This window comes from Ornithorhynchus anatinus, chromosome 10, assembly GCF_004115215.2.
Source record: "Ornithorhynchus anatinus isolate Pmale09 chromosome 10, mOrnAna1.pri.v4, whole genome shotgun sequence".
Lineage (NCBI taxonomy): Eukaryota > Metazoa > Chordata > Mammalia > Monotremata > Ornithorhynchidae > Ornithorhynchus > Ornithorhynchus anatinus.
Window position 1 is genome coordinate 53,280,203 of NC_041737.1, and position 26,701 is coordinate 53,306,903.

Below are 26,701 nucleotides of genomic sequence, written 5' to 3' on the forward strand. Positions count from 1 at the left end.
TTGTGGGCGAGTCACTTCACTGGGCCTCAATTACCTCATCTGTAAAATGGGGATTAACTGTGAGCCTCACGTGGGACAACCTGATGACCCGGTATCTCCCCCAGCGCTTAGAACAGTGCTCTGTACATAATAAGCGCTTAACAAATACCAACCTCAGTCTTATTATCCTCCCTCGCCTTTGTCCCATTCTCGCCAGCCCCCTGCCTTCGGGCCTGGGACTCAGCGTGACTCAGCAAGGGGGGGGGAGAAGAGGAGGAGGAGAAAAGGGGGTGGAGGTATCTAATACACTCCCCACCGCCTGAGCCTATTGCCCCGAGAGAGAAATGGATTGGGCCTCTGTAAGGGGCGGCCCCTCAGCCACGTGCTCGACCGCCTGCAGCGCGTGACTGCCCCCCTCCCTTCTCCCCACCTGGCCACGCCCCTTTCTCCTGATTGGTCCATTTCAGCCCCGCCCCCTCAGGGCGGCTCCGCTATAAAAGGCGCGGCCTTGGCGCCGCCCGCTCAGACTCCCCTTCGCTCCGGTCCTGTTTCTTGCTTCAACAGTGTTTGAACGGAACAGGCCCGGCGGCTCTTTTTGTCCCCTCCTCCATCACCCAGCAGGACCAGTTCAAAGGGACCAATTCCACCGAGCGCCCCGCTAACTCGACACCCCCACCAGTGGACGGCAACTGGGACCGGTTTACGCTTCTTCCTCGGGCCAGTCGTCGTCGTCGTCCTCTGCCATCATGACTTCCCAGATCCGCCAGAATTTCGCCCCCGAGGCTGAGGCCGGGGTCAACCGCCTGGTCAACCTGCAGCTGCGGGCTTCGTACACCTACCTGAGTTTGGTGAGACCCCCTTTTCCTCCCCCAGGCCCCGCCTGTCCTCATTCGTCTTTATTGAGCGCTTACTGTGGGCGGAGCACTGTGCTGAGCGCTTGGGAGAGTGCAACAGAGCAGACAACAGACGCATTCCCTGCCCATAATGAGCTTATGGTCTAGAAGGGCGAGGCTGGAGGGTCGCTGGGGAGTGGGAATGTCCGTTATATTGTTGTGGTGTGTTCTCCCAGGGCTCAGTACAGTTCTACGCCCAATAAATTCGATCTGTTGCCGAATTGTACCTTCCAAGCGCTTAGTGCAGTGCTCTGCACACAGTAGGCGCTCAATAAGTAGTATTGAATGAATGATTGAGGTTGCGCCCCTGCGGCTAGTTGGTGGCCCTCCTCCTGGCCTCAAAGTGGGCGCCCCTCCGATAACTGCGCATGCTCCGATCCCCGCCCTTTGTTGGTGTTTACTAAAGTGGGAGCAAAGTCCCCGGGGGAGGGGGATCGGAGGAGACCTGGGAGGAGTCGGAAGCCGCCCCTTGGGCAGGCCGATGGAAAGGAAATCCTGGTTGGGAGGGAAGGGTAGAGGGTGGCGGGGAAAGCCAAAGCCGACCTTTAACCTCTGCTTCCCCTTTGTAGGGCTACTACTTCGATCGGGACGATGTGGCCCTGGCCGGGGTCTCCCGCTTCTTCCGCGAGCAAGCGGAGGAGAAACGGGAGGGGGCCGAACGGCTCCTCAAGCTCCAGAACCGCAGGGGCGGCCGGGCCGTGCTGCAGGATATCCAGGTGAGAGGGGAGGGGGTCTGTGCCCCCATCCTCACTGCTGTGACGACTGTAGTAGGAGCTTACGATATGCCTCACACCAAAGCAGATGAGACATCCCCCACTGTCCCTGCCCCACAAGGCTCATGGGGCAGTGGGGACTCAAAACTGGCTCTTGTTCCTTTCACCGGGCTATGTTGCCTCTTTTCTATCTGAGGGGAGAGTGGGTGGGGCTGACAGTCTGGTGATCCATGTGCTAGTAATAATACTAATATTAAGGGCTTACTCTGTGCCGGGTACTAATCCAAGTCCTGGAGTAGATGCAAGATAATTGGGTTGGACACATTCCCTGTCCCACATAGGGCTCAGTCTTAATCCCCATTTTACAGATGAGGGAATGGGGGCACAGAGAAGGGAAGTGACTTGTCCAAAGTATACAGCAGACAAAGTGGCGGAGCCAGAATTAGAACCCAAGGCCCGCCTCCCAGGCCCGCGCTCTACCCACGAGACCTTATTGCTTCTCCATCTAAACTCTCCTGTCTCATCTCCTCCTCCACCCCCAGAAACCGGTCCAGGACGAGTGGGGCCGCAGCCTGGATGCCATGGAGGCTGCCCTGGCCCTGGAGAAGGGGCTGAACCAAGCTCTCCTGGAGCTGCACGCTGTCGCGTCAACTCACGCAGATCCCCATGTGAGTACTGAGTGGTATTCTGGTCTCTTGGCTGCCCCTTGCTCTGCCTGTACCCTCTGACCTCCGCCCTTTACTTCCACTCAGCTCTGTGACTTCCTGGAGACCCATTTCCTGGAGTCAGAGGTCAAGACTCTGAAGATGCTGGGTGACCACGTGACCAACCTGCGCCGCCTGAAGGCTCCAGAGGAGGGTCTGGGAGAATACCTGTTCGAGAGACTCACCCTCAAACACGACTGAAGGACCAGGAGTTGGTTGTACCTCCCTCACCACTGCCCCCTCGGGCATCTGGCTCCCGTCCACAGCTGAGAAACAAAGTGCATTGAATAAAGCTACTGCCGTCTCTGTGGCTGGGTGTGGTCGAGATCTGATCTAAGGCTAGGGGCTAAATGGGTGAGAGGTGCCTGGGAGTCAGCAGCTGACATTGTCATAGTATAAGTGGCAGAGAGGAGGAAGTGCTTTTAAAAGAGTAAGCAAATTGATTGATTCCAACAAGTTGGAGCGGGAGAGAGATTAGGGAAGAAGTGCATCAGGGCAAGCTCCATGGAGGAGGGGGAAGGTAAGAGAGAAAGATGTAGCTTTTTTTGTTTTTATCTGAGTGGGTGGGGGTTAGGAGGGGTGGTATTTTTGCCCCCACATCCCAGGGCTTGTTAGAGAAGCAGAAGCTGGGCAGGGGTTGGTGAGAGGAGGCCCCAGTCCTCAAAGGCCCCTTGGGCTGTTACCATTATTTAGGGCCACACCCTCCTCACCTGCCCCTCACTGGTGAAGCAAGGGTAGAATGTAAGTTTCTTGTACTCTCCCAAGTTCTTCGGGCAGTGCTCTGCATGGGGTAAGTGCTCAATAATTACTTTTTTTTTTCCTGAGGGTGGGGGACCAAAACAAATCCTTCACAACTGGAGAATAGATAGATGCTCCTTGGTTCTGACAACTGACCCCCCCCCCCCCAACTCTTGATTTCCCCTCCCACACACACACCCCCCCAACCACCACCAAATCTGACAACTTAATGTCCTTTCCTTCCCAACATTTCCCTAGGCTGGGTCCTTGGCAGAGCCAGCTGAGCCCTGCCCACCCCCCCTGCAAAAAAACCCCAAAACCACCCATATATCCACTTGAGAGTGGGTCTCTACTTCTGCAAGTCTTCCCTTTGATGTTTACCACTCCCTGTCCAAAGTGGCCCTATGGCAATAAACATATGTGGTGTGGTTCTTGAGAAGCCACACCAGCCTCTCTACACATATCCTGGTGATGCTGGAATGGGTTGGCAACCTAATGGGGTTAATGTCCTGCCCCCTGAACTGCAGTTTCTTTCTCAGCTGTGCTTTGCCAATTGCCCCTAAAGCTAGGCCTGTGAACAGTAGCTGTTACATGAGAAACTGCTTGGCCTAGGAAGAGTTTAAGAGTGGGATTCAGAAGCCCTGCCTTCTAATCCCTGCTCCATCACTTAATGGCTGTGACCTTAGGCAGGATCCTTAATTGCACCTCCAATTTGTCACTCAGAAAATGGGGATTCCATTCCTGTTCTCCATCCCCTTTTAGACTGAGTCTCAGAAGGAACAGGAACTTTCTAACCTGTCAAATCAGTTATTTATTGCAATCTTACTGTGTGCAGAGCACTGTACTATGTGCTGATTTGCATTCCATCTACCCCAGGGCCTAGTGCAGTTTGGCACAGAGCAAGCACTTAAATACTACAATTATTTCCATTCTCCCTCAGACTGAGGGCCCTATGGGGGTAAGGGACTGTCCTGATCTTACGATCTCAGCATTGTGTGCGACACAGCCTGGCACATAGTTAAGTGCTTAAACTCCATTTTTTTAAAAAGCGCTTAACTACCTCAATTATAACTGTTAGCGGGTAGCGCCTCAACCCATCCACACCAGTGCCATGGTTAAAATCCTTTATTCTTTAAATATATATCTCTGGCAAATCCAGCATTCACCATCCCCCAACAACCAAATAATGCAAACCAAGCAGCAGGCACCTCCTCAGGAGGAAAGGGAGGCATCGGACTCACACCAAACAGACACACCCCGACGCCCTCCCACCTGGAAGAAAGTCCCCTTCTTCCCACACTCCCAGAGGTTGGCCCAGAAGATTCCCGGGGGTGGGTGACTGTCAAGTGACTCTGGCTTCTGCACTGTTTTTGGCGGGGCTGGAGGAGTGTATCCCTGGCGTCACTGAAGGTGGATGCCTGGAAACTGGGCCTGAGGAAATGTTCCGGGTTCAGTGCGGGGCCCAGGCTACAGCCTGGGTGGGGGCCATTTTCAGAACTGGTTCTTAGGCAAAGTGACCTGGGCCCTGCCCCCTCTTGGGTGCCAGGGCAGGGGTAGGTGGGTTCCAGATGGGTGAGGCACTCAGGCAGAAGGTTCTAGCGAAGGGTTCACCCAACACGCTTTAGGGGCAGTGAGAAAGAAAGGGACCAAGGAGCTGACAGGGGAAGGGGTTCTAGGCCGGGGCCTTGTGCTCATCTCCAATGTGAGGCAGGAGAGAGCAAGTGGTCCCGGATAGAGGTCACAGTTGCAAGAGTCTGGGATCGGGGCGCTCCCTTTCTCTGTAAAATGGTGGGAGGGATCAACCAAAGTTTCAGAACGGGACGGCGTCTAGACCTCTGGGGTTCTGGATCGCCACAGCAAGTTCTGCTTCAGTGGGTTCGGGAAAGGGGCAACTGAGTCAAGGGGTGAGGGGGATCAGTTCTGGGATACCCTCTCCAACTCTCCAAGAAATAGGATCCTGTAGCACCATCTCTGGACCTGAGGTTCTACAGGAAGTTGGTCCCGGGGACAGTAAACTGGAGTCTGCATTCTAGTCTAGTGGGAGGTCTCAAGGAGCAAGCAGAATGGCTCGGGTTCAAGTTCAAAACTTGCCTTCCAAGAGCTGGCATTCTAGACCCGGGTGACTTGGATTCTAGGCTAAAGGCAAGCTATAAATCAAGATGGTTCACAGGACAGGGCTGGAGCTTGTTCCAGAGCCAAGCCAGAGCCCCAGCACTCCAAATTAAGGCTGTAAAAGTGATCCTCTGGGCTCCCGTGCCGAGGCTCCGTCCTCCAGCTTAAAACTGGGACACCTGAATTCCATTCCATGTGGGTCCCCGAGGGGTTGGGGGTTCTGGATCCAGGAGGACCCCCAGAACTCGGGAGCCTCTCATTCTTGAAGGGGGACAGGCAGGACCGGAGCTTGAATCCCCAACTAAAAATCAGTCCCAGGGAACCAAGTCTAGAAGAGTTCCGGAGACCGAAAGCAATCCAATTGTAACTGGAGCTTAAATTCTAGACCGAGGCGATGGCCCTAGCGGCCGAACCTGGGCTTGGGTGCAAGACCATTGGGCGACTCGGAATCCAGTCCCCAGTGGGTCCTGGTTCTGGGACGGCGCAAGGGGCAGTCGGGGAAGAGGGGCAGGGTTGACAATGAGTGGGTGGGGAGACCTGAAGGGGGGTGTCGGGGGGGGGGAACAGGGCAGGAGGCACTTAGGGGATCCTTAGTTGCGCTCCTCCCCCAGGGAGCTGGTGGGGCTGACGGGCTCACTGAGGGAGCTGGCCGAGCTGGAGGGGGCGGTGTCCACGGAGCCGCGCTTGGCCCCGCTCTGGGCGAGGAGGCCGGGCGAGGGGCGGCGCTGCCACTCGAGGGCCCGGATGTTGCGTCGGTCCTTCTCCGCCTCCTCATCCTCGTCGTAGCGCTCTGCTTCGTCGCAGTCCTCCTCCTCCCCCTCGCTCTGGTGGGGGCTCGAGTGGCGGGACAGGGAAGGTGAGGGGGGCACCGAGGCCGGGCGGGGGTAGCGGAATCCCTGGGTCTGGAAAAGACGGGGAAGGGGGCGGGGGGATGGAGGCGGGGAAGCCTGTGAGCTGCCCGGGAGCCTCCCAGATTCTTCCTCCGGGGTCCCCTGACCCGGTCCTCCCCCGCCCCCCAACTTCCCGTCTTCCCGCCCCCCGGCCTTCTCTGTGAGAATTTGGCTTTCCCGCTCCCCACCGCCCACTGCCATCGGCCCCGCTCACCGCGTCGGCGTCGTGGGGCTCGTAAGTGAAGTAATCTGGAAAAGCTTTGGCCAGAGCCATGTGCCGGGCAAACATATAATACTGTGGGGAGGAAGGAGGGGAGGAGGAGAGGGTCAGCTGGCACGGAAACCCCCGGCTCACCTCGGCTCTTGCTCCCTGGTGAGCTAGCAGAGCCCTCAGTGGCATCTTGGGTTCCTCGGAGGCAGGATGGCCAGGGGCCAGGAAGGAAGGGGTCAAGGGGAAAGAGTGACCCTAAGACTATGCAAATTAGTAAAACCCTGGGATCCCCCCCTCCATTCAAATGAGCAGAATGCAGTCATTCTAACCTCTAACCCCCACTCCTAAATGCAAATAAGTCTCCACATGACCCTCCCCTTAAAAGGCCTTTGGGGGGCTGGAGGGTGCGGCTGAGCCAAGCAGGCCCAGCCTGGCAGCGACCGCCCCGGCGGGAACCCGGCCCCATCGTACCCGGCCCAGGTACTTCCAGTCCAGCAGGTCGGAGAGCCGCTCGGTGCGGTTACGCTGGACGATACGCTGGCGCCGGCTCTGCTGGCAGAAGCTGTACAGGAAGGACGTCAGCTGGGTGCACGAGTCGTCCAGGCTGCGGAACCGCCGGTCCAGGATGTAGATGCCTGCGGGCCGACCGGGAACGACGTGGGTCACGGGGCCCGGGGGACCCACGGGCACCCGGCCGGCCTCGCCCACCCCGCCCCCGACGGAGACCCCCGGAGCTGACCGTAGGCTGAGGGATCAGCTATGTGCTCTTCCATGAAGCAGCCAAAGCCGGACAGGTTGGTGGACACGCTGGGGATGCCCATGACCGTGCACTCGGCTGCGGGGAGGGAGAGACAGGGCGGGTTACCCTTGGAGGGCTCCCCAGAACCCGGTACCCCGCTCTACCCCACCCCACTCCCTGGGCTCCGAGCCTCCCTCACCGGGCGTGTACCCCCAGGGCTCGTAGTAAGAAGGGAAGACACCCAGGTGACAGCCACGGACAAACTCTTCGTAGTCCACTGGCAGAAGGGGGCTGGTGGAGGACAGGAACTCGGGGTGGAAGATAACCTGGTGTGGGGGAGAGCGGGATCAGGTGGTCCCAAGACGGGGAGGGGAGATGGGGGGAGAAAAGAGGAGATGGCGGGAGGAAGGGGGAGACGGCAGAGGAGGAAAGGGCCAGGAGACAGAGGGGAAAAGAGGAGAAGAAGTGGAAGATGGAAGAGGACAGGGAGGAAGGAAAGGGGAGATGGGGGAGAAAGGGGAAGATGGCAAAGGAGAAAGGTGGGGGAAACGGGGGAAGAGGGAGAGAGGAGAAAGGGCTGGGAAGCAGCCTCTCCACTTCTCCGCCCTTTCTCCGCCCATCCCTCCCACTACTCGCCCCCCTCCTCACCATCACCTCCCTCACCTCCCATCCCCCTTGACCACTCTCCATCCACCCCCTCTCACCACCCATCCCCCCTCACCTTGACACGATCCGCGCTGCTGTTGAAGAGGCCGATGCGGCGGATGGTGGTGAGGATGGGGTCTGAAGAGTCGTCCAGCATGTTGTGGGTGCAGACGGGGGGGAAAGACTGGCGCTGGAGGGAGAAGAGAGGAACCCATTTAGGCGATGTTCACTGAAGGATAATAACGGCATCCCTTAAGCGAATCGTATGTGCTAAGTGCTAAGAGTAGATTCAAGGTTATGAGATGGGACCCTGGGTGAGGTTCACCAGCTATTTCCTTCCCATTTTACAAATGAGGAAACAGAGGTCCAGGGTGGTTAAGTGGCTCACTGAGAGTCAGGAAGAAGGCCAGGGGTGCTTAAGATTCTGCAGAATCCAGGCCTGGATGTCAAGAGACTTGGGCTCCAAACCTGGCTCCACTACCGGCCTGCTGCGTGACCTCGGGCAGTCATTTAACTTCTTTGGGCCTCCGTTTTCCCATCTGTAAAATGGAAATTCAATACCTGTTCTCCCCACCACCTTAGACTGTGAGCACCAGGTGAGACAGGGGTCAGACTCTTACTCTTTATGTTATATCTACCCAGTGCTTAGGATTATCAAACACTACTATTTACTATTACTACTAATTTAGCTGGGGCAGGGAATGTGTCTGTTACACTGCGGTTGTACTCTCCCAAGCACTTAATAGAGTGCCCCGAACACAGTGAGCGCTCAATAAACACAACTGATTGATTAAGAGATGCCAAGGCCCTTCAGGCTGACACCTCTCCCAGCCTTCCCCAGTTGGAAGGGTCAAAGGGAGCATGGAGGGTGGGGGGGAGGGGGAAGAGTTTTGAGCCAGTGGAGGAGGGTCTCTTCAGGGAGCCAGTGGCACAGGGGGAGGGGTCCTTGGAACAAAGGGTCCCCTGGTTCTTCCACCCCCACTGCCTCCAATCCCCCATCTCATGGGTTTCCCCTCCTCCCACCCCAGTCCCAGTCCCCTGGGGCCCAGCTGCCCAAACCTGAGTGGCAAAGAGGGCTCGCTTCATCATGGTGAAATCCTCCTTGTCCAGCATCTTGTTCATGTCTGGGAGGTTGCCCCTATGAGTGGAGATAGAGGTGAGCTGCGAGGACCGGGGCCTCAAGCGCTTAGTACAGTGTTCTGCACATAGTGCTCAATAAATACTAGAGAGGCTGGAGATGGGGAGTTGGGGCCAGAAGAAACAGGGTGGATAGAGGAGAGTTAGGAGGACTGGGGATGGGGACGGAGAGGAGGGTTGGGGTCAGGGGAGCCAGGGCAGAGGTGAGCTGGTAGGAATGGGGCCTAGAGAGGCCAGAGATGGAGCAGCTGGGGACGGTGGATCCGCGGCAGAGACTCACACCAGCAGAGACTCGTACAGTTTCCTTCCGAACTTCTCCTTCACCGTGTTGGCCGTGTCCCTGGGTGGCGGGAGACACCATTTGACAATGAGGTAACTGAGGCACAGCCCCTGCCCTGCCCGCCCCGCCGAACTCCCTCTCCGCCTTTTCCAACCTCTGGGACTCTCTCCTGCCCCTCCCCAGTCACCCACTGACCCCCTTACTCAGACCTTTCTCCCCACCTCCTCCATTCTGCCCCACAGTGATAACAATAGTTAACCGTAGTGGAACTGAAGTGCTTAATATGTCCCACATGGGACTCATAGTCTTAATCCCCATTTTAGAGATGAGATAACTGAGGCACAGAGACGTGAAATGACTTGCCCAAGGTCCCACAGTAGATACGTGGCAGAGCCGGGATTAGACCCCCACGTCCTCTGACTCCCGGGCCTAGGCTCTTGCCGTTAAGGCCATGCTGCCTAGGCCATGCTCGGGGTGTTGCAGGGGGAGGGAGAGGTTGGCCATGCTGTCTGGAGTTGGAGGGAGGGTCCGGGAGACTGACCAGAGCTGCTTCCGCACGGCCTGACCCTTCAAGGACTCCACGTTGAAGTTGTTGGTCCTGGCGGGCATGATGAAGAACGCTACCACCGTCTGGTTGCTGCCGTTCACCTGCCGGTGGGAAAGCAGGAGGGGAAAATCATCATAATAATAGTGACAGTATTTGTTTAGCACTTACTGTGTGTCGAGCCCTGTTCTAAGCGCCGGGGTAGATACAAGGTAAGTGGGTTGGGCACAGTCCCTGTCCCACATGGGGCTCACAGTCTTCATTCCCATTTTACAGATGAGGTAACCAAGGCACAGAGCAGTGAAGTGATTCACCCAAGGTCACACCACAGGCAAGTGGCAGAGACGGGATTAGAATCCAAGTTCTGACTCCCAGGCCCGTGCTCTACCCACTAAGGCATGTGGGCCACCCTCCCCACATCTTTCCCTTCCCCCCAACTCTTCCGTCTCCCCGCTTGGCCCCAGGCCTCCCATACTCACCCGGAGCAGGTAGTTGAGGCGGGCCAGGGCCTCGAGGAACACATCCGCTCCCTTGTTGGAAAACTCGTAGCGTCCAGCAATGAAGAAGAACAGGGTCTTATCCAAGCTGAAGTCAAGGTGCCTGGGAGGGTGGAAGAGGGGCGGAGGGTCCAGAGGAGAAGGAGCTGGTAAGAGGCGCTCATTTTGGGTCCCGTCCCCTGCCCCACTCTCCCCGCTCCAGGGACCGGGCGCCCCTCACCCATAGAAGTGTCCGCGCACAAACTCTTGGATCCGGGCCTTGCTCTGGGCGTGCAGGTTCTGGAACTCGTGCATGGCCGAGAACTTCTTCACGTTGAGCCCGTTGGGGGTTACTAAGTCTGAGGAGGGCGGGGACGGGGTGTCACGGATGACTGACCCTGTCGATCCTCAGCCCTCACCCCTATGTGCCCCCCGTTCCCCATTTAGGTGGTCGGGACGAGGGTGTCCTGTCTCTATCTTTTCAGGGTTGTGGAGAGGAGCTCCCCGGTCTGGTCCTTCGCCTCCGCTCACAGGGAGGGGGTCCTCAACTCCTGGGGGACCCTAGGACCTGCCCCCGTCACAATCCTCAGCCCAGGTCAGGCGTTGAGCCTGCCGGGACTGGCAGCGGAAGTTCAACGGTAAGTGCACCAGGCCCCCATCCCGCCGCCAGCATGGCTAAGTCGCACTGTTTCGCTTTGGGAATCTCAGCTGAAGTCCGTGTCTGGTCCTGGGCAATTCACCTAGTGCCCCCGACCCCCGACCCGAGCCTCCTCAGCTGCCCCCTACCCCTCTCAGCCTCTACACCCTGCAGCCTCTCCTGGGTCCCTAAGGCTACCTCAGCTCTCTCAACCCCTTCCTCAGAACCCCCAGGCCCCACCGGATCCCTTTCCCCCTCACCCTCTATCTTCCCTGCACAAACCTTTCCCCTTCCCTCTCTCCCAGCCCCCGCCCCCTTCCTCCAGGCCGGCTTCCGTCTGCTACTCCCAAAACCCGAACCCACCTTCTCTGCCCCTTTGGCCCACCCTCTTGGGGTCTCCGATCTCAGGGTCCCCGGCCCCACCCTCGGCGCCGGCTGGCCAGCCCTCCACTCACCGGGCTTCCTCTTGAGCAGGTGCTGGGCCTCGATGGCGGTGATCTGGGAGACGGTGGTGAAGACGTGGGCGCAGTGAGCGGCCGCACGCTCCATGCAGTACCGGTGGTAGATCTGCCGCTCGCCGGCCTCCTTGTCCACGTTGAACTGTGTCGGGCGATGGGGCCGGGGGCCAGTGAGACGGTCAGGGGCGGGAGGACCGGCCTTCCCCTCGCCCCCGCCCGTCTCTCCTTGCCTCCCCCCGCCCCGCTCACGTTCTCCAGGTTGTTGTAGAAGTCGACGGCCCCGGCGCAGAGATAGCGCCCGAGGAGGGTGGCGTGGGTGGTGAAGATGGTGGCCACGGGCAGGCGGCGGGCCCGGCACAAACAGAGGCCCACGCCGGCCAGCCACTCGTGGAAGTGGCCGATCAGGAACGGCTTCTCCTCGCACTGCGCGTAGAACTGGAGGGATGAGGGTCAGGTAGCCGAATCACTGCGAGGTCCCCAGCGGGGAACCCTGACCCGAGGGGAGGAGGGCTCGGGGCAAGGAGGGAGTGAGGAGCCTGGTATCTGGGGGTCGTGGAGGAGCGGGAGGTTGGGGAGAAGAGCTGGGCTTGGGTAATAATAGTAATAATGATGATGGTACTTGTTAAGAGCTTACTATGTGCCAAGCACTGTTCTAAGCACTGGGGTAGTACAAATTAGGTTGGACACAGTCCCCGTCCCACATTGGGCTCCCACTCTTAATCCACATTTTTTACAGATGAGGTAACTGAAGCACAGAGAATTTAAGGGACTTGCTCAAGGTCGCACAGCATTCATTCATTCAATGGTATTTATTGAGCACTTACTATGTGCAGAGCACTGTACTAATGTAGCAGAGCCGGAATTAGAACCCATGACCTTCTGACTCCCAGGCCCGCGCTCTATCCACTATGCCATGCTGCTTCTGGAGAAGGGAGGGGTGGGAGGTGGTGGGGAACCAGGTGAGCCCAGGAACCAGGAGGTGAGGGGCTAGGCACTGGGGGAGGAGAAGGGGTGGCCATATCTCACCCAGCAGCTAGGCAGCGATGGGCTGGATGCTGGGGAAGGGGTGGGGGATGCCGTACCTCACCCAAAAACCAGGCTGGGCACTGGGGAGGGACAGGAGTAGCTGGCCAGGCAGTGGAGGGGGGGCTGTACCTCGCCCAGGAACCAGGTGGTGAGGGGCTGGGCACTGAGGGGGCAGGGGGTGCCAGGGTGGCAGTGGGGGGGCCATACCTCGCCCAGGAACCAGGCGGTGAGAAAGCCAAAGAGGAGGGCATCGTTGGCCTCGCGGTCGTACCAGGGGACGCCGATGCTGCAGCTCTCCCACAGCTCCCCCTTCCAGCGCTCCAGCGCCCAGGCTGCCGCCCCCACGTCCAACAGGATGACCGGCGGGCCCCCCTCAATCAGCCAGCGCCCGTAGTACACCTGGCCAGGCAGGCACCCAGACACATCCGCACTCCTGCAGCCGCAGGGACCCCGACCTGGAGACCCCTCCCTGCCCAGCGGGGACTAACTCTGACCCCCCACCCCCCAGGGGGCGGGGGGGCCCACGGTGGGGACAACTCGGCCTTAACGAGGCAGAGGGAGGAGTCATGGAGAGGTGAGCGGGGTGCGGCGGTGGGCATTCTGGTCATCGGGATGGGACGCAGGCAGGGGAGAGAGGCAGACGGAGGGACGGGCCCACTGCAGACAGACAGGCAGGGCAAAAAGACGGACAGGCAAGGCAGACGGAAGGGCGGATGAATCCACTGTGGACGGATAGGCAGACGGGCCTGCCGAAGACAGGCAGGCAGGTAGGGCAGACAGACGGACGGGCAGGACAGACAGAGCAGACAGACAGAAGGGCAGGGCAGCAGCAGCAACTCAGCTCTGGACCTTGGCAGCTCTCGGTCCCCATCCGGGGCCGCCACCCGGACGAAGGCCGGGTGGCTGGGTCCCCCGGTGCCAGGGCCCCCTCCGCCGGGCCCAGCTGCCGCCTGCCCTTTTTCCCACCCCCATCCCTGGCGGTTATTCTTAGGAAGCTGACGGCCGCGCCCGCCCCACGTGGCCGACAGCTGCCCGGGGGAACGGGAGAGGAGACGGGAGGGCCGGCGGGGCCCGGGGTGAGGACTCCGGGGTCCTCCCCGCACCCCCCGGCCCCGGGGCCTCCGTCACGCACGCTCACCTTGCAGCCTTTGCTGTTCATGGAGTCCAGGGTGCGCTTCAGTGCGGGCAGCGGGGGCTCCAGCAGCTCCACCTGGGTGCGGACCCCCTGCTCCGTGTAGGGGCCCACCAGGTAGTAATTGTCCCCCCACTCGTCCCCGGTCACTTTCGCCTTCGTCTGGATCACCGTGTAGATCCCGCCCACTGCAGAGGAACCCGGCCCGGTTAGCAGGCCCAAGGGGGAAGAGGCAGGGGTGATAATAATAATAATAATTAATAATAATAATCGCGGTATTTGTTAAGCTCTTACTACGTGCCAAGCACTGGACTAAGCGTTGGGGTAGATTCAAGCAAATGGGGGTGAACAGAGACCCTGTCCCTCTTGGGGCTCGGAGTCTCCATTCCCATTTGACATACGAGGTAACTGAGGCACGAGGAAGTGAAGTGACTTGCCCAGGGCCACGCAGCGGATGCGTGGCGGAGCCGGGGCTGGAGCCGGAAGGCCAGGACCCCGGGGTCCCGGGGAAAGAGGAGGCTGAGGCCTGGAGTGCAGGACTCCTGGATCCCGGGATGGGGAGAGGGAGGGAGATGAAGGGAAGACTCCATTTCCCCTGCTGGATTCTAAACTCCTTCGAGGGAGAGGTTCATGTCTACCAACTCCCCTGGAATGTACACTCCCCAGGGCTTAGGACAGTGCTCCGCACGTAGTCCGTGCTCATTAAAGACTATATAGGGAAATCTACGTCTCTGGGTCCCTGAAGAAAGTGGGTGTGAGGGAGCAGAGGCAGGGTTTCCCCGAAAAGAAGAGTCACCTGTGGGGCAGCGCAGGGATGGGTCAGACCGGGCAGCCGGATGCGGGTGTGCCCGGTGCCCGGTGCCCAGTGCAGTGGGATTCCAAGGTTATTGGAGCCACGATCGAGGTTCCACCCCGGGCTCCGTTCGCCCGCCGGGAGGAGGCCCTCATTACCCTCAAGGTCACCCTCGGGAGAACCCAGGCTACCCGGCCCCCAACCCCCTTTTCCAGGATCCGGGATCCCTGCGCCCCGGAGCCCAGTTCTGCTCCTCTCCTCTCCGGGGATCCAGGCGTCCCGGGTGGTCAGATTTCGACATCCCTCCGGGGGCTTGCCTTGTCCTCCCCTCCCTCCCCGAACCCGGGAGCTCCGACCCCCACCCCCCCGGGCCTCCCACCGGCCTGGAGATCTAGGCGGCCTTGCTTTTCCTCCGGCCCCAGCGTCCCCGAGCCCCAAGCATCCCGGACCCCCCAGCCCCTCACCTTTATTGGCCACCTCCCAGGCCACCTCGAAGAGCACCGCGTTGTCCAGGTCGATGTCATCCTGCCAGTCCTCCAGCCCCGGCAGGGACGTCACCGACAGGCTGCGGCTCAGGGGCATAGTCGATCTGGGGGTGCAGGCCCAAAGTGGGGAGGGGAGAGGGGCCTGGATCCGAAATTGGGGGGGACCAGGGGGGACCCCGTTTCCTCCCGCTGCGGGCGGCAGAGGGGGGACGGGGCTGGACAACGGGGAGCCGAGGGAGGGCTCACAGTGCAGCTCCCCGCTTCCTGCTGGCTCCCGAGCCGCGCCCGCCGCCTTGCTTCCCAGCTCCCTCGACCTCCCAAATTGTAATTCCAGGCGTCAATGGGGCGGTGCGGGCATCTGCAGCGAGGCCCCGCGGCCACCAGGGGGCAGGCCCCGCCCCCTTCCCCCTCCCCTTGCGCCATAGATCCGGCCTCCGGAGGGGCGGGGGCGGGGCAGGGGAGGGAGGAAGGCCCGAAGGCTCCTGATTGGCCGAGGGGCGGGTCCGTCGGGGCGGCCGAGGGGGCGGGGCCTCCGAGGGGCCGGACTCGAAGGGGATTGGCTGTCGGGGCCCCGACTGCGCGCGGGGATTGGAGAGGGCTCCCGTCCGTCTTGGCGGGGGGGGCGGGGACAACGAGAGGGAGGAGGCGGGGAAACCGCACGTGGAGGACGTGCCGCTTCTTAAAGGGGAAGTGTCGACATTTTCTGGGAATGGGCGGGGTGGAGGAAGGGGGGAGGGCGAGGCGGAGCGGGGGAGGGGAAAGAGGGAGGCCCAATAGGGATCAGAATTTGAGATGATAATAATAATGATGATGGCATAGGTGCAAAGCACTGTTCTAAGCGCGGGGAGGGGGGGACGGATACAAGGTGATAATAATAATAATGTTGGTATTTGTTAAGCGCTTACGATGTGCAGAGCACTGTTCTAAGCGCTGGGGTAGACACAGGGGAACCAGGTTGTCCCACGTGGGGCTCACAGTCTTCATCCCCATTTTACAGATGAGGGAACTGAGGCACAGAGAAGTGAAGTGACTTGCCCACAGTCACACAGCTGACAAGTGGCAGAGCTGGGATTCGAACTCATGAGCCCTGACCAGGTTGTCCCACCGTCACAGAGATGGAGGTGCTAGGAAGAGAGCTAGGGTAATGATAATAATAATAATGACGGTCTTTTGTTAAGAACACTGCTTGACACTTAGAAAGTCCTTAATAAATACCATCGTCATCATTATTATTAAGCACCTACTATTCTTGTTCTTGTCTTCTTGTCTGTCCATCTCCGCCGATTAGACTGTAAGCCCGTCAAACGGCAGGGACTGTCTCTATCTGTTGCCGACTTGTTCATCCCAAGCGCTTAGTACAGTGCTCTGCACATAGTAAGCGCTCAATAAATACTATTGAATGAATGAATGAATACAGGTTCTAGGCCTAGGGGGGCATACAGGGTAATCAGGTTGTCCCACGTGGGGCTCACAGTCTTAATCCCCATTGTACAGATGAGGGAACTGAGGCACGAAGAAGTGAAGTGATTTGCCCAAGGTCACCCAGCACACAAGTGGCAGAGAGAACCCACATCCACTGACTCCCAAGCCCGGGCTCTTTTCACTGAGCCCCTTCTATTCATTCATTCGTTCATTCAATCGTATTTATCGAGCGCTTACTGTGTGCAGAGCACTGTACTAAGCGCTTGGAATGTACAATCCCGCAACAGAGAGAGACCATCTCTGCCCAACGACGGGGTCGCAGTGTGAAAGGGGGAGACAGACAATAAAACAAAACAAACAGGCTCACAGTCTAAAAGGGGGAAACAGACAACAACAATAATAATAATAATAATAATGTTGGTATTTGTTAAGCGCTTACTATGTGCAGAGCACTCTTCTAAGCGCTGGGGGGAGATACAGGGCATTCATTCATTCGTATTTATTGAGTGCTTACTATGTGCAGAGCACTGTACTAAGCGCTTGGAATATACAAATCGGCAACAGATAATCAGGTTGTCCCACATGAGGCTCACAGTCTACATCCCCATTTTACAGATGAAGTATCTGAGGCCCAGAGAAGTGAAGTGACTTGCCCACAGTCACACAGCTGACAAGTTGCAGAATCGGGATTTGAACCCATGACCTCAGACTCCCAAGCCCAGGCTTTTTCCACCGAGCCACACTGCTTCTCTGACAGACAACAAAACCAAAGGAACTGTGAGCCCGTTGTGGGCAGGGATTGTCTCTCACTGTGGTCGAATTGTACTTCTCAAGCGTTTAGTACAGTGCTATCTGTTGCTGACGTGTTCATTCCAAGTGCTTAGTACAGGGCTCTGCACATAGTAAGCGCTCAATAAATACTATTTGAATGAATACAGTGTCCTGCGCACAGTAAGCGCTCAATAATGATGGATGGATGGTTGAATGATCAATAATGATGGATGAATGATCAATAATTAAAGGAGCAGCGTGACTCAGTGGAAAAGAGCCTGGGCTTCAGAGTCAGAGGTCATGAATTCGACTCCGAGCTCTGCCACTTGTCAGCTGTGTGACTGTGGGCAAGTCACTTCACTTCTCTGGGCCTTAGTTCCCTCATCTGTAAAATGGGGATTAACTGTGAGCCTCATGTGGGCCGACCTGATGCCCCTGTATGTCCCCCAGCGCTTAGAACAGTGCTCTGCACATCGTAAGCGCTTAACAAATACCAATATTATTATTAAAATGGGGATTAACGGTGAGCCTCACGTGGGCCGATCTGATGCCCCTGTATCTCCCCCAGCACTTAGAACAGTGCTCTGCACATTAGGGAAGCAGCATGGCTCAGTGGAAAGAGCACGGGCTTTGGAGTCAGAGGTCATGGGTTCGAATCCCAGCTCGGCCACTGGTCAGCTGTGTGACCTTGGGCAAGTCACTTAACTTCTCGGTGCCTCAGTTACCTCATCTGTAAAATGGGGATGAAGACTGCGAGCCCCATGTGGGACAACCTGATTCCCCCGTGTCTACCGCAGCGCTTAGAACAGTGCTTGGCGGCACATAGTAAGCGCTTAACAAATACCAACATTATTATTAAGCGCTTAACAAATACCAACATTATTATTAAAATGGGGATTAACGGTGAGCCTCACGTGGGCCGACCTGATGCCCCTGTCTCTCCCCCAGCGCTTAGAACAGTGCTCTGCACATGGTAAGCGCTTAACAAATACCAACATTATTATTATTAATAATGCTGGATGGATGATCAATAATGACGGATGGATGAATGAAGGCCCCAGAGGGCGACGAGGGCGTCGCCTCAGGGCCCGAGGCTGGAGGACCTCGGGGCCCCGGCCATAGAGACGCGCCCGCGCCTCGGGGGCCTAGAGCGGCCCCACGTGTCCGGCCGACTTCCGGTTCCGGTCAGAGCGCCGCGGCCGTTGGGGAGCAACATGGCAACCACGGTGAGGAGACGCGGGCGCTGGGCTCCGCTTCCCTCCCCGGTCCCGCCCGGGCTCCGGGGGTGAGGGGGTCCCGAGGGAGGGTCTGGAGGGCGGGGGAGGGGACCGGGACCCGTCGCCCCCCGCCCACCCGCCTTCGTCCCCTTCCCCAGGCCACGCCGAAGGTTCCCGAAGTGCGCGATGTCACACGGATCGAGCGGATCGGTGAGTGCGGGGCGGCAGGACCGAACCGCTGACTCTAATAATGTTGGGATTTGGGAAGCGCTGACTACGTGCAGAGCCCTGTTCTCGGCACTGGGAGACATCCAGGGTCATCAGGTTGTCCCACGTGAGGCTCACAGTCTTCATCCCCATTTTACAGATGAGGCAGCTGAGGCACCGAGAAGTGAAGTGACTTGACTATGTGGCCCAGCGCTCTTCTAAAGCGCTGGGGTTCGTCCAAGTGCGCTAAACTCTGTGCTGAGCACTCTGCTAAAGCGCTGGGGTTCGGACCCGCTCATTCATTTCATTCAGGGGTATTTATGGAGCGCTCACTGTGTGCTGAGCGCTCTACTAACGGTACTGAAGGACTAAGTGCCCAGCGCCCTTTTAAAGCGCTGGGGTTCGTCCAAGTGCACTAAACTCTGTGCTGAGCACTCTGCTAAAGCGCTGGGGTTCGGACCCGCTCATTCATTTCATTCAGGGGTATTTATGGAGCGCTCACTGTGTGCTGAGCGCTCTACTAACGGTACTGAAGGACTGACTATGTGCCCAGCGCTCTTTTAAAGCGCTGGGGTTCGTCCAAGTGCACTAAACTCTGTGCTGAGCACTCTGCTAAAGCGCTGGGGTTCGGACCAGCTCATTAATTTCATTCAGGGGTATTTATGGAGCGCTCACTGTGTGCTGAGCGCTCTACTAACAGTACTGAAGGACTGACTAAGTGCCCAGCGCTCTTCTAAAGCGCTGGGGTTCGTCCAGGTGCGCTAAACTCTGTGCTGAGCAAAGCGCTGGGGTTCGGACCAGCTCATTCATTTCATTCAGGGGTATTTATGGAGCGCTCACTGTGTGCTGAGCGCTCTACTAACGGTACCGAAGGGCTGACTATGTGTCCAGCGCTCTTCTAAAGCGCTGGGGTTCGTCCAAGTGCACTAACTCTGTGCTGAGCACTCTGCTAAAGTGCTGGGGTTCGGACCAGTTCATTTCATTCAGGGGTATTTATGGAGCGCTCACTGTGTGCTGAGCGCTCTACTAACGGTACCGAAGGGCTATGTGTCCAGCGCTCTTCTAAAGTGCTGGGGTTCGTCCAAGTGCACTAACTGTGCTGAGCACTCTTCTAAAGCGCTGGGGTTCGGACCAGTACATTTCATTCAGGGGTATTTATGGAGCGCTCACTGTGTGCTGAGCGCTGTACTAACGGTACCGAAGGGCTATGTGCCCAGCGCTCTTCTAAAATTAGCACACTGAGCACTCTTCTAAAGTGCTGGGTTCATAACAGTTCATTTCATTCAGTCGTATTTTTGGAGCGCTAACCATGTGCCGAGCGCTGTTCTAAAGCACTGGGGTTCGGACCAGTGCATTCATTCATTTCAATCAGTTGTACTTATTCATTCATTCAACAGTATTTATTGAGCGCTTACTATGTACAGAGCACTGTACTAAGCGCTTGGAATGTACAATTAGGCAACAGAGACAGTCCCTGCCCACTTATGGAGGGCTCACTGTGTGCTGAGCACTCTAGTAACGGTCCTGAAGCGCTGACTTTGTGCCCAACACTCTTCTAAAGCGCTGGGGTTCGTACCAGTTCATTCATTTCATTCAGTCGGATTTATGGAGCGCTCACTGTGTGCTGAGCACTCTAATAACGGTACTTAAACGCTAACTATGTGCCCAGCACTGTTCTAAAGCGCTGGGCTTCGTGCAAGTTCGTTCATTTCATCCAGTCGTATTTATTGAGCGCTTACTGTGCCAAGCACTGTTTTAAAGCACTGGGGTTCATACAAGTTCATTTCATTCAGTCGTATTTATGGAGCGCTCATTGTGTGCTGAGCCCCCTCTAAAAACGGTACTGAAGTGCTATGTGCCTAGCACTGTTCTAAAGCGCTGGGGTTCCGTACAAGTTCATTCATTTCATTCAGTCGTATTTATGGAGCGCTCACTGTGTGCTGAGCATTCTAATAACGGTACTGAAGTGCTAACTATGTGCCGAGCACTGTTCCAGAGCGCTGGGCTTGGTACAAGTGCACTAACTAGGTGCTGAGCACTGTTCTAAAACACAGGGGTTCATACAAGTTCATTCTTTTCATTCAATCGTATTTATGGAGTGCTTACTGTGTGCGGAGTGTACTAAGCGCATTCCTTGTCCCACATAGGGCTCACACTCCTACCCCCGTTTCACAGATGAGGTAACTGAGGCACAGAGAAGTAAAGTGGCTTGCCCCAGGTCACACAGCGGGCATGTGTTGGAGCCAGGATTAGACTCCAGGTCCTTCTGACTCCCAGGCCCGTGCTTTATCCATTAGGTCATGTTCCTCGCTGTAATAAACGCTTGGGAGAGTACAGTAACAATAAGCAGACACATTCAGCAGCAGGCTACCTTACTGCTACGGGTTCTCGTTATATCCTGGCTAGACTACTGTGTCAGCCTTCTCTCTGACCTCCCTTCCTCCTCTCTCACCCCGCTCCAGTCTATTCTTCACTCCGCTGCCCGGCTCATCTTCCTGCAGAAACGATCTGGGCATGTCACTCCTTTTTTTAAACAACTCCAGTGGTTGCCTATCAACCTCCGCTCCAAACAAAAACTCCTCACTCTAGGCTTCAAGGCTCTCCATCACCTTGCCCCTTCCTACCCCTCCTCCCTTCTCTCTTTCTACCGCCCACCCCGCACGCTCCGCTCCTCCGCCGCCCACCTCCTCACCGTCCCTCGGTCTCGCCTATCCCGCCGTCGACCCCCGGGTCACGTCCTCCCGCGGTCCCGGGACGCCCTCCCTCCTCACCTCCGCCAAACTGATTCTCTTCCCCTCTTCAAAACCCTACTTAAAACTCACCTCCTCCAAGAGGCCTTCCCAGACTGAGCTCCTCTTCTCCCTCTACTCCCTCTACCACCCCCCCTTCACCTCTCCGCAGCTTAACCCTCTTTTCCCCCTATTTCCCTCCGCTCCTCCCCCTCTCCCTTCCCATCCCCTCAGCACTGTACTTGTCCGCTCATCTGTATATATTTTCATTACCCTATTTATTTTGTTAATGAAATGTACATCACCTCTATTCTATTTAGTTGCCATTGTTTTTACGAGATGTTCTTCCCCTTGACTCTATTTATCGCCATCGTTCTTGTCTGTCCGTCTCCCCCGATTAGGCTGTAAGCCCGTCAAACGGCAGGGACTGTCTCTATCTGTTGCTGACTTGTTCATTCCAAGTGCTTAGTACAGTGCTCTGCACATAGTAAGCGCTCAATAAATGCTATTGAATGAATGAGTGAATTCATTGCTCCCAACGAACAATTTGAAGGGGGAAAGAAGGAAAGAAAGAAAGAAAGAATTTATCCGTCGGATTTAAGGAGGGAGGATGTTCCAGGCCAGAGGCAGAAGGTGGGCGTGGGTCAACCCCCTAAAGAGGCGGTAAACACAGCATCACCCAGGTAACCACCTCCTCTCCACCCCCAGGAGCCCACTCCCACATCAGAGGCCTCGGTTTGGACGATGCCTTGGAGCCGCGACAGGTACAGAGAGGGGTTTCGGGGCAGGGGGTAAAGTGAAGAGGGTTTCCCTGCTGGATCCCCCGCACACCCCAACCTTCTCCTCCGTTCCCATGCTCTCCAGGTGTCCCAGGGCATGGTGGGTCAGCTGGCGGCACGACGGGCCGCGGGCGTGATCCTGGAGATGATCCGCGAGGGGAAGATTGCGGGCCGGGCCGTCCTCATCGCCGGTCAGCCGGGGACCGGCAAGACTGCTATCGCCATGGGTGAGGATTTCCGGGAAGGGCACGTGGCCGTGGCGGACAGGGACCTATCCGAGAGAGGGGCTGCGGGGAGAGGGTTGAACAGAGGGGGAGGGAAGAGGTGGGAGAGGGGTTCAGAGGAGGAGGAGGAAGTGGAGGGCCTGGAAACTAGTGGGAATGACACTGTACCCCGCCCCACATCTTCTCTCTCTTAGGCATGGCCCAAGCCCTGGGCCCAGACACTCCATTCACAGCCATCGCCGGCAGTGAAATTTTCTCCTTGGAGATGAGCAAGACGGAGGCCCTGACCCAGGCGTTCCGGCGCTCCATCGGGGTTCGCATCAAGTATGGAGAGCGGCACGGAGGGGAAACTGGGTCCCCGAACGGAGGGGTTGAGGGAAGGACCTGTAGGGGAGAGATGGGGCTGCCCCAATGCCCTCCCCCTCTCCCCCCAGGGAAGAGACTGAGATCATCGAGGGCGAAGTGGTAGAGATCCAGATTGACCGACCAGCCTCCGGCACTGTAAGTCCCCATGGAGACGGGGGGTGTCCATGGGTCGGACAGGCTGGGGGCCGACGGTGTCCTCTTGCCCCCCTGAGGGGCCGGGTGGGCCAGCGGCCGCTGCCGAGTTCCCACCACGGGGTCTCCTTTGGATCCCGGGAGGGAGTTGGAGCGGGGCCGAGGGGTGGCCTGAGAGTCCGCCTGGCTCCCCCTCCCCCCAGGGTGCCAAAGTGGGGAAGCTGACGTTGAAGACGACAGAGATGGAAACGATCTACGATCTGGGCACCAAGATGATCGAGTCGCTCACCAAGGAGAAGGTCCAGGCCGGGTCAGTGCCCTGATGGGCGACGTCTGGTCTAGGGAGGGTGGCTATAGGAGAGAGAGATTCCGGGAATAGCAAGCAGGGAGGGGAAGGAGACACAGAGTAAGAGGAAGGAAGGTCAAGAGGGGGAGGGACTGGTGGGAGGGTCACCCAGCTCATCTCATCTCCCCTCACTGACTCCCTCCCCCATACCTGGCAGGGATGTGATCACCATCGACAAAGCAACAGGCAAGATCTCCAAATTGGGCCGCTCCTTCACCCGTGCTCGGGACTATGACGCCATGGGCTCCCAGGTACTCCCCCACCCCGCCTCATCCCATCCCTGGCATCTCCGAGGCCAGCGCTCCTGGAATACTGGGACTGGGCCTGCCCACTCCATCTTAGGAAAGGCTTAGAACTGGAGATGGTACCGAGGGAGGTGGTCTCAGTGTTTGGGGAGGGAGCGGGAGGTCATCGTGTTCTGCTTGGGACCCTTGGAGAGTGGAGATGTGGGCCTTTTGTCTCTCATGTCACCCACAGGCCCCGCCTGAGTCTGTAAGGCTTTGTGCTACTCTACCTGCCTCCCTGTATCCCTCCTGCCCCCCTAGAGAAGCAAGTGGAGGGTGGGAGTGAGGGGTGGCTTCAGGAAGGGAAGGCTGACGACAGCTGGGTCTCTGGCATCTGATGGGGAAGGTGGAGAGCCCCCCAGCATACACGGTCTTCTTCCTTGTGTTCGCTCACAATTCTCCACAGCTGTGGCCTTCCCGTGTTCATTTCTCAGGGCCCCCTTAATTATGGTACTTGGTAAGCACTTATGTGCCCGGCACTGTACGAAGCGCTGGGGTGGATATGAGCAAATTGGGTTGGACCCAGTCCCTGACCCACATGGGACTCACAGTTTTGATCCCCAATTTACAGACAGGGAATTGAGGTCCAGAGAACTGAAATGACTTGCTCAAGGTTACCCAACAGACATGTGCCAGAGCCAGGATTAGAACCCATGGGCTCTTTCCACTAAACCAGGCTGCCTAAGGCAGGTGCTCTTCTCTCTGCTGATCAAAATGGGAAGCGTTTTGTTGGGGCATCTTGTCCTGGAGAGGCAGATCAGGGGAGGGTAGTTCATGGTTGTAATTTTCTAGGTTTGGCACCGCCCTTTAAGAGCCCCACTAGCTCTTGAAGGAGCTCGGCCCAGGCCAAACTTGGTCAGCCTCCTCAGCCGCTTCCCTATGCCCTGGAGCAGCCCCCTGCCCCCATAAGGCCGTCGGGCCTTGGGTCGCTATGGCTACACACTCCCCAAGCCTCCTGTTCAGTCCCTGCCCCTCTTCCTCCTCTGCCCTGCTCCTGCTCTTCCAAATCGTCCTGCTTAATTATCCCTGGGCAGCAGGAACGGGCAAGAGGGCTGCCTGCCCTGCCCCTGTTCCTCCCCGCCCCCAGGGCTGAGCAGTGTTAGGCCATCGCCATGGAGACAGGTTACGCTCCCTTCCCAGCCAACCTCCACCCCGCCCTCCGGTCTCCAAGTCTGGGGCCGGGGAAGGGGTGTGGCAGAGAGAGGCGGGCACAGATGCCCTCAACCGCACCCTGTACTGCCACCACAGCACCCTGTTGGGGGGTCCTGCACTCAATCATGGGGGTGTCGGCCTAGGGGGAGGCATCTTAGCCACGGGGAAGGGAGAGGCCTCTCTGGTCATAAATTAGGGGTGTTGGAGGAGGGAATAAGTGCAGAGGGACGGCGGAGAGGGATCAGCCGACAGTCCTGTTAACAGTAGCCCTGGGCCCTCTTGTCCCCCGTCTCCGGATTGAGGGGGTGCCGAGGGAGGGGCCGGGAAGTTGGGGGAAGGGGCAGGCAGCGCGGCAACAGATGAGTCGTGCGTGTCTCCCCCAGACCAAGTTTGTGCAGTGCCCAGACGGGGAGCTGCAGAAACGGAAGGAGGTGGTGCATACCGTGTCCTTGCACGAGATTGACGTCATCAACTCCAGGACCCAGGGCTTCCTGGCCCTCTTCTCCGGTAGGGAGGGCGGCTTGGGGCTCTCTGCTCCGGCACGGGGTACAGGGGTCAGAGCTTCCTGGCTTCCTCCAAGGTCGGGGGGAGCGCGTTAGCTAGTGGGACTTGGTCAACCTCTCTGTCCGTAGCGTTCCCTGGGCCCCCGCCCCAGGCTGTTCGTTCCTGGTTCCACTTCCACTAGCCTCTCATCCTCACCACCCCCGTTGCCGCAGGTGACACGGGCGAGATCAAGTCGGAGGTGCGGGAGCAGATCAATGCCAAGGTGGCGGAGTGGAGAGAGGAGGGCAAGGCCGACATCATCCCCGGGGTGAGCGGAGGTGGGGAAGGACGTGGGGGAAAGAACTAGAGGAACTGGTCCTCTTCCTCCTCTCGCTCCTCCCAGCCTTCCCGCCCCTCCCTCATCGCCGCCCCGCCTGCTCCCCGGCCAGGTGCTGTTCATTGACGAGGTCCACATGCTGGACATCGAGAGCTTCTCTTTCCTGAACCGCGCGCTGGAGAGCGACATGGCCCCCGTCCTCATCATGGCCACCAACCGTGGCATCACCCGGTACCTTGATCAGCGGGACGGGGGTGCTGAGGGCAGAGGTCTGGAGCAGGGGCGTGGCAGGGGCTGCTCACTACCGTCTGCCCTCTCCTCCTCCTCCCCGCCAGGATCCGGGGCACTTCCTACCAGAGCCCCCACGGCATCCCCATCGACCTGCTGGACCGCCTCCTCATCGTGTCCACCACCCCCTACAGCGAGAAGGACACCAAGCAGATCCTCAAGATCCGGTTAGGCCGGGGGCCGGGCAGCAGAGAGTCTCCCATCTGGAGGAACGGGTGCCGCTGGCCCTCTCTCGTCCTTGTCAGCCGAGGGCCCTTGGGGAGCGGGGAGGAGGACGAGGCCCTTGGGGGCGGGTGAGGGAGGGGAGAAGAGCCGAGACCTGGAAGAGAGCGAGTGAACCCACTCCATGCAGGCACCCAGTTGTGCGCATGCACTGGGCAGGGCGGGCTGGGGACAGGGGCGGTTCAGTCCCAGGTCCCCTGACCCCCGGCCACCCGCGCGCTCAGGTGTGAGGAGGAGGACGTGGAGATGAGTGAGGACGCCTACACGGTGCTGACCCGCATCGGCCTGGAGACCTCCCTGCGGTACGCCATCCAGCTCATCACCGCCGCCAGCCTGGTCTGCCGCAAGCGCAAGGTGGGACCCTGCCCCCTCTCCCCTCCTCCGTGTGCACCCCACCGCTTCTGCTCCATCTCCCCCTCCTCCCTGCTCTCCTCATCCCACTGCTCTGCTTTCCCCATTTTGCTGCTTCTCCTCCTCCTTCCCCTCCTGCCCGCGCTTCCCCATAGCGCTGCTTCTCTTCCCACCCCTCCCTTGGCCTCGCGCCCCTGAACACCCACCCACCCCCCCCCCCCCACCCCCCCCCCCACTGCAGGGCACAGAAGTGCAGGTGGACGATATCAAGCGCGTGTATTCACTCTTCCTGGACGAGTCGCGTTCCACACAGTACATGAAGGAGTACCAAGATGCCTTCCTCTTCAATGAGCTCAGTGAGTAGCTCTGTCCTTCCTCCTCAGGGGCCAAGCCCTGCCTCCCCACCCAGGTCTGGTGCCCCTGGCCAGCCTTGCCTCCCCAAGGAGGTCCACACTTCCTCCTTCTTCCCCCACTCTCCACCCTCCCCGCCCCCCGACGACACCCCCTACGTGCCCTGGGCCCCCTCCGACGTCCCCTCTGTCTCCCCCTCAGAAGGAGAGACCATGGACACTTCATGAGCTGGCACCTTCGGCTGGAATCCTTCCTCCCCGTCTCCTAGAGTCTGTCTGTCTGCCTGTCTGACCCTCTCCGTTCCCTCCCTGCCCATCTGATTTTTTTTTTTTAACCCAGTATCGAGGGACTGTGAATTTTTATAAAATGGTTCTCAAAGTAGGGGCCTCCTTTGTCTGTTGGCCAATGGCCAACCCTGAATTCTGCACCCTCCTTCTCTCCCCGCGCA

At 58.3% G+C, this 26,701-nt stretch overlaps 3 protein-coding genes across 3 annotated transcripts; 2 read left to right on the forward strand and 1 right to left on the reverse strand.

Moving 5' to 3' along the window:
* The first annotated feature begins 493 nt into the window (after positions 1 to 493).
* On the forward strand, positions 494 to 2,599 carry FTL (ferritin light chain). Its single transcript, XM_029073452.2, has 4 exons — positions 494 to 827; positions 1,442 to 1,588; positions 2,128 to 2,253; positions 2,338 to 2,599. The coding sequence occupies exons 1-4, from the start codon at positions 726 to 728 to the stop codon at positions 2,488 to 2,490; spliced, it is 528 nt and encodes a 175-aa protein (XP_028929285.1). The 5' UTR covers positions 494 to 725; the 3' UTR covers positions 2,491 to 2,599.
* A 1,538-nt stretch (positions 2,600 to 4,137) lies between these two features.
* On the reverse strand, positions 4,138 to 14,968 carry GYS1 (glycogen synthase 1). The gene is made up of 16 exons (XM_029073423.2): positions 14,572 to 14,968; positions 13,321 to 13,502; positions 12,390 to 12,581; positions 11,406 to 11,591; positions 11,154 to 11,298; positions 10,303 to 10,420; positions 10,065 to 10,185; positions 9,583 to 9,689; positions 9,042 to 9,101; positions 8,684 to 8,762; positions 7,701 to 7,814; positions 7,179 to 7,305; positions 6,980 to 7,075; positions 6,712 to 6,875; positions 6,244 to 6,324; positions 4,138 to 6,041 (listed from the first exon to the last, which is right to left on the reverse strand). The coding sequence occupies exons 1-16, from the start codon at positions 14,687 to 14,689 to the stop codon at positions 5,730 to 5,732; spliced, it is 2,202 nt and encodes a 733-aa protein (XP_028929256.1). The 5' UTR covers positions 14,690 to 14,968; the 3' UTR covers positions 4,138 to 5,729.
* Positions 14,969 to 17,949: 2,981 nt separating this feature from the next.
* RUVBL2 (RuvB like AAA ATPase 2) lies at positions 17,950 to 26,634 on the forward strand. Its single transcript, XM_029073434.2, has 15 exons — positions 17,950 to 18,011; positions 18,161 to 18,212; positions 21,647 to 21,702; positions 21,803 to 21,944; positions 22,136 to 22,265; positions 22,376 to 22,442; positions 22,643 to 22,749; positions 22,943 to 23,036; positions 24,605 to 24,728; positions 24,938 to 25,032; positions 25,154 to 25,272; positions 25,377 to 25,496; positions 25,776 to 25,905; positions 26,144 to 26,258; positions 26,455 to 26,634. The coding sequence occupies exons 1-15, from the start codon at positions 18,000 to 18,002 to the stop codon at positions 26,478 to 26,480; spliced, it is 1,389 nt and encodes a 462-aa protein (XP_028929267.1). The 5' UTR covers positions 17,950 to 17,999; the 3' UTR covers positions 26,481 to 26,634.
* Positions 26,635 to 26,701: the final 67 nt, after the last annotated feature.

Coding starts and splice junctions, on each gene's coding strand:
- FTL (XM_029073452.2), top strand. CDS start 726: ATGACTTCCCAGATCCGCCAGAATTTCGCCCCCGAGGCTGAGGCCGGG. Junction 1,589..2,127: donor CCGTGCTGCAGGATATCCAG/GTGAGAGGGGAG, acceptor CTCCACCCCCAG/AAACCGGTCCAGGACGAGTG. Junction 2,254..2,337: donor CAACTCACGCAGATCCCCAT/GTGAGTACTGAG, acceptor ACTTCCACTCAG/CTCTGTGACTTCCTGGAGAC.
- GYS1 (XM_029073423.2), bottom strand. CDS start 14,689: ATGCCCCTGAGCCGCAGCCTGTCGGTGACGTCCCTGCCGGGGCTGGAG. Junction 10,421..11,153: donor CCTGCTCAAGAGGAAGCCCG/GTGAGTGGAGGG, acceptor CGCCCTCCTCAG/ACTTAGTAACCCCCAACGGG. Junction 7,076..7,178: donor GCCCTGGGGGTACACGCCCG/GTGAGGGAGGCT, acceptor CCCTCCCCGCAG/CCGAGTGCACGGTCATGGGC.
- RUVBL2 (XM_029073434.2), top strand. Junction 24,729..24,937: donor CTTCCTGGCCCTCTTCTCCG/GTAGGGAGGGCG, acceptor CCGTTGCCGCAG/GTGACACGGGCGAGATCAAG. Junction 25,906..26,143: donor TGGTCTGCCGCAAGCGCAAG/GTGGGACCCTGC, acceptor CCCCCACTGCAG/GGCACAGAAGTGCAGGTGGA.